The sequence below is a fragment of the Bombus terrestris genome, chromosome 7 (assembly GCF_910591885.1).
Source record: "Bombus terrestris chromosome 7, iyBomTerr1.2, whole genome shotgun sequence".
NCBI lineage: Eukaryota > Metazoa > Arthropoda > Insecta > Hymenoptera > Apidae > Bombus > Bombus terrestris.
This window is the reverse complement of record NC_063275.1, coordinates 20,539,009-20,545,008: the sequence shown is the minus strand read 5'-3', so window position 1 is coordinate 20,545,008 and position 6,000 is coordinate 20,539,009. Positions and strand designations below refer to the sequence as shown.

At 36.1% G+C, this 6,000-nt stretch overlaps 1 protein-coding gene across 1 annotated transcript in view; it reads left to right on the top strand.

Annotated features, from left to right (window-relative positions):
• The first annotated feature begins 549 nt into the window (after nt 1-549).
• The window catches only part of LOC100650484 (putative uncharacterized protein DDB_G0271606), a 33,801-nt gene continuing 28,350 nt past the window's right edge, over nt 550-6,000 (top strand). Inside the window, exon 1 of the mRNA XM_012310605.3 lies at nt 550-848. Coding sequence (XP_012165995.2) covers nt 729-848 — 120 coding nt within the window. The 5' untranslated portion in view covers nt 550-728. The remainder of the gene's footprint in view (nt 849-6,000) is intronic.

Here is a 6,000-nt window from a genome sequence, read left to right as displayed (position 1 = left end):
CTTTAAAAGTCCAACCAGTGAGAGTTCCACATTCAAAAACAGTCCCGTCTCCGTTCCAGGGCTCGTCCGTCAGGTTGATGCAATTTGGCCAAAGCTGGGGAAAAACGGAATACGAGCCAGCCAGCTGAAGGTGGGGGCGGAGGAGTGCAGCAGCAGGTGGAGGGCAGGGGACGAGAAAAACATTGCAAAACTTGGCGTTCGAACGTTGATCCCCACACGGGGATACCAACCTAGCGCGATCCATGGTGGGATAGCTTCGAACACGTACGTTACATTCACGCACATACACACCTGATGTTTACCCACATATATACGGAATATTCACGCATATGCACGTTTGCTCACACTCGCATATGCACATGTATTGATATTTCGGTCTCGCCCACGAACGTACAGGTACACGTTGGAGCTGTTTAGAAAGTCCGACAACGAGAACACGCTGAGGTACACCTTGGTACCAGAAGACATACCCATCGGAAAGGTGTACCAGAAGGTTCAGCAGCTTCAACAGCTGGTGGGGGTAACCCTAAGCTAGCGGTGTCAGACGGTGCTGGCCGCTCACTGCTCGTCGATTCGCCGAGCGATCGACATCGAAGTGTTCTCGTCGATCGAGGAGAAGAGAGAGGATTTTTCGAGATACCACGTACAGCAAGAAAGGTATCGGTCGTAGTCAGAGTCATTTAGTCAATCAGTGCCTTTGGAAGAAGAAGATAAAGGTACCGGGGAAGATGGAAAAGGAACAGCCGGATTCCTTGGCAACTGTTGCCGTCGTCTCGGAGAAGATGCCTCATCCGCCTCATAGCAATTACGCACCCAGCGAGGTGTACTCCACTACCGAACCGCCACCGGTAAGCCTTCAGCTTTCTTTGGATCAAGGGAATTAAAAGAATTCCTCTATTTTCGTGAGAGCTCGCCGAGCGAGACAGCTTCTTTTGTTTTTGGAATAGGAGTAGTAAGACGGTGAATCGAGGTTGTCTGGTCAATGTATTCCATGACTGGTCGAGATTCAGAATTATTTAGAACGCAGGATTCTGTTGTCAATGGTTTTATGAAATAGCTTTGAGCTGCGATTTTCTAATCGCACTCAATTTCGCAGCATAAAAGGCACAGTCTTCCGTTGATTAAAAGTATCGAACTCTTGGTTTTGTTTTAATTAAATGTCCTACCATGTATTTCAATATGACTGCGATTATTATAGCAATAGAGTCTTCTGTCGATTATGAACAGTGACTTTTGATTTTTCATTTGATCCGATGCAGAGATTGAATTCGTTTCATTTAAATATTGTATCATAACTTCAAACGACTATTGCTAATAATAGAACCTTCTAGTTTGGAACGAGTGTACCAGATAAAATTTACAGTTTAAAAGCAATTCGACATGGTAGGTGACTCCGGAACATGGGATTGTTTGGGCATCGATAGTGATCACGCTGGCAGCATTATTACACACATGCGATAAAGATGATTACTAATTAACATTTATTCAAATAGAAAGACAATTCCTTTCTACGATTCACATCGTCAAATAAATATTTAAAAATTAGTGTTTTCTACGTTACTAGAAATTTATAAAGAGAAGACATTTCGTGTATTTTCAATTTGTAAAAATATGATGAATAGGATGCAAGAAACAGCGAGAAAATTTTAACAAATAAATCATCCAACTGATCGTATAATATAATCGCGTGTAACTAACAATGTTCATTTCTTCTCTCGTTTGTTTATCATTTTTTTACCACAATACGTGTATCTGTGTTATACAATGTATATTTCGTTAGTGCTGCTTTATAGATTATATTCTAATCTTTGGACAAGACACGATACATTTACCGTTATGCTAGCCACAGTTAATGAAATAAAGCGAGCTTACGTAAAGATAGAAATAGAATTTCGATGTAATGATATTTGTACGCTATTTATTCTCGATCGATTAAACAGGAAGCATAAATGTAGTAATTTCTGATAACAAAATTCCAACGAGTAGATTAGATTTATGAATGCATGTGTTTTGCACAGCGAGGCCAGTTCAGGAAAATTGTCACGACAGAGCTGTAAAAATATGCGCAAGGACGTGACCAACGTAAATGTTGGAATAAGATCATAATATTATTTCCGCCTACCGACATAAATACGAAGGTGCTAATTTTTCTGCTAGATCGGCAATAATCTTCGGTAACTAAAACTACTTTGCAATTAGTGCTGTTTCATTTCAATATTTTATTTCGAATAAAAATCTCTTGATGGTTATATTTAAAATAATTTACAAATATGTAACGATGGATACATCTGATACGTCTCTATCGAAAGTAAATTCCCATTTATTATTAACCCATTGACAGTTCAATAAAGCGATAAAATTTTGAATTGCTGTAAAAAGGACGTATATATTTTTATGTTTGAAATTTCTGCTATACAGACAGTAAGAAATTTAAAAATTATATATGTGTATAGTGGCTCGAAAATTTCCTGTAGCTTTTTTCCTTTAGTCGTTAGAGTCTCAGAAAATTGATGCGTCAAAATAACAAAATTAGATAGATATCTATGGTATATAAGTAACATATGTATACAGACTCAAAGCGATCGCATGATAATTTGCCAATGGGTTGATCCACAAACGCAAATGAATCTTTTTCAGGAGTGCAATAATCAGATTAAATTATTCCCTCTGAATGAACAATTTTCTTCATTATAACATATTTTCATTAATATCGATTACAATTTCTCTGCAAACATAAAATGAGACGTAAAACGAGCACCTTATAATTTTAACGTATAAAATTACATACCTCCACTTTTGCTACAAGCATCTACGTAGGTATCGTTATCTTTTTACAATTATATTCCTTTTCCTTCAAGTAGAAAATCGATCCTTTCGCGTTTGCTAAAATAGAATCCGTAGATATTCGTTTGGAAATTACGAAAGGAGTTATGTAACGTAAGAATCAAGTTTCAGTTAAGGTAAAACAATTTACAGTATGTAAGTGGCTGATTACCAGAATTAATTCTGCTTATCAGTCGGCCTTTATAAATTACAGGGCAGAGGAGATAGATAGAGACAGATGTTTCGTCATGTAACGGAAACGCTGAATTATACCGCGACTAAAATTCGTTCTGGCTTTGATACATTTTGTATCGAGAACGTTGTTTGGCTGGTATTTTATGAAAGAGCGCGGAAATCCGTACAGTAAGGCACTTCCGTGAAAGTTTCTGGACAAGCTTAATTGCGCCAACCACGCTACCATATATGTATGTTTATTTATTTGCTTGATCGATCAAAAGTCGCCTACGTAAACGGAAGAAGCGACGGTGCAACCCACTGGCAAAGCGATCTTGTCGCGTTTTATACGTGGTAATTTCCGCGAACATGATATTCTATAATTAGATAAGGAATAGTAGACTCGAAACGTGTTTCAATGATTTATTTTTCCACGAAATGAAACGCACCGGTACGGGTGAAAGAATTTGTCGTTTAATTAATTGCCAACTTTCTCTGTCAATAACCGTTGCAATTGTTAAAAGTGTCGGTGTAAAATGAAAGTCTCCATGAAACATTGAATGTAGGTCCTTTCAAGATTGATCGCTTATTACACTGTGCAGCTTTGTACTGTATCGTATTCGGTTCTAATTGTTGGGAAATTTTCTTCTATTCGCGAAGGGATTCATTAGAAAATATAACAAAATTTCGTTTTTCATTTTTTAACGTTGTTGCTGCAATTTGAAAGAAATTTAGTTTAAAAAGATGCCAAGATATTTCTCTGTTTCCAAGCACCAATTTCGAGTATGTTTAACGTAGTTGAGAAATTAAATAAAGGATAGGAAATAATATGGGATTAAAGATAATGAAGGAAAGGCAATTTGTCGTTTAATTATCTGCTTGAAAATACAGTTGCAGTAGGAAATCCCAGAGAAATGGATGATACTTAGGGGACGCAAATGACAGTGCTCATAATTCATGTTTACCGTGGCAGTATGTGACAGTATGTTCGTGTGTGCATCCGTTCGAAGTAAATAAATGCACTGTCATAGGCGAGTAATTTCTCAATGAGAGTTCGAGAAAACAGTTAGCTCACATTGCAGAAAAGAAGAATGGAAACTACCGTGAGAACCTTCTTTAAATTCAGTCTATGAATTAGAAATAAAATATTTGATTTGATAATCATAGAATAGAATTACAACTGTAGTTTCTATTCAGTTACATCTCCCGCAGTTAAATATCGTTTGTCATAGTTTAAAAAATGCTATAATCTTACATGCGATAAATCATCTGGATTGGTTTCTCGATTTTTTCGAAACATGGAAATTCTATCTCTGGCTAATTGAACTTTCGTGTTTCATTCGCGTGACGCGATACGTTTTGAAAAATCATGCACGACGTGATTTCATTTTCAACGTCGGCCACGCTGTTTTTTTCATTCGTTTATTTCGTTAAAACCGGAAACTTTCTACCACCGGTGAACGCAACCATTCGCCACTATTAGAAACTTCCATGGCTACTGTTGAATTGCCTTTTGTTTCTAGATTCTCAAAGCTTTAATGTAGAGCCCAAATTTTCCATTGCGGGAAACACGTATCCGCCATGACGTCAATGTTTGTTTCAATTTGGTTACATAAAGAATTCCTGTCCTTGAAACGTTAAAACAAAAACACGATTTCACTTGTCCACGACCAAAAGTAATATTTCACATTCTTATCTCCAAAACACTTTTACGTAGTTTATTTTACACATCTTTTTATTACCTATATTCCTATTATCTTGTTAAATAAAATGACTCTCACATAAAACTTCTTCGTCTTCGAGGAAAGTTTTGCCTAGTTTATTTTACCTATCTCTTTAATTCTTGATGAAATTGTACGTATATGTTTTATATGTCAAAAAGTATGTTTATGTGTCAAAAAGCTACAAAAAGATAAAATGACTGAGACATAAGGTATATTGAAGAGAAAGAAATAGTTGAAATAATCATCGTAAACTTTCGTGGTTAAGTCCTATATAATCTCTTGCTTTAATGCCTTAAAGTAACGTTTCTTCATGCTTCTATCAGTAATTCATATAATTACAAAATTTGAAAACGGTATTTCGTCGACAACGACGTACCAACCAGTACCAACTGCACCGTCCTCATCGCGAGGCAAATACCGGCCATTGAAAACATTTGTAAGACTGACAGATTTCACCTGCAGCGATTTAAACTGCGTTTCTTTTTCAATCGAAGCGTGACTAGAATCGTACTATTCGGGTTGTACGGAATTCACAAGTATCGAATTTACATATCGCCTATGGAGGCGAGCACCGTTGGCATCGCGACAATTACCTTTTCCAAGAAATTACTACTATAATAGAATCGATGAAAATTGTATGCTCCGTGGTTTACTTGCAAATTTATCGAATAGAATTTCCGTAGACGTTAAATCGCTTAAATTGTAGATTTCCTCATAAATACGATTTATTCGACTTCGACAAAGTGGTTCAAGATTTGCTTACATTCGTCTCTTCTATCTCTTCCTCTTTGTAATTTAAATCGAAGTTCGTCTTTGTAATAGAATAGCTGAATATATAATTTCTTTAATTTTAATAATATAGCTAAAATAAAGTAACATAGATACCAATAATTAATACAATTGAACTAAATTTATATTCGTGATATGCGATTATGGATATTACGAATTTATATAATTTATAATTATTTATATTCATATATTTAGATATACGTGTCTTGAATATTATTTGATTCAAATACCAAACAGATTCGATTTTCGATTTATAAAGAATTCAATCTTGAACGACGGTGCAATACGCATATCGAGTGAGCCTGGAGACTTTAATGCTTGGTTTGAAGTCACTTGCGGGATAAAGTTGGGAGCACACGACGCGTAGATAGTAATCATTTCATAATATGACCATCCTGCTATTATTTGAGTAGCAAGTAATTGAAACTTGAATTTCCTGCGATATTACGTAACATGATCCTTTACGATATGCGTATACCTTCTCCTTCAG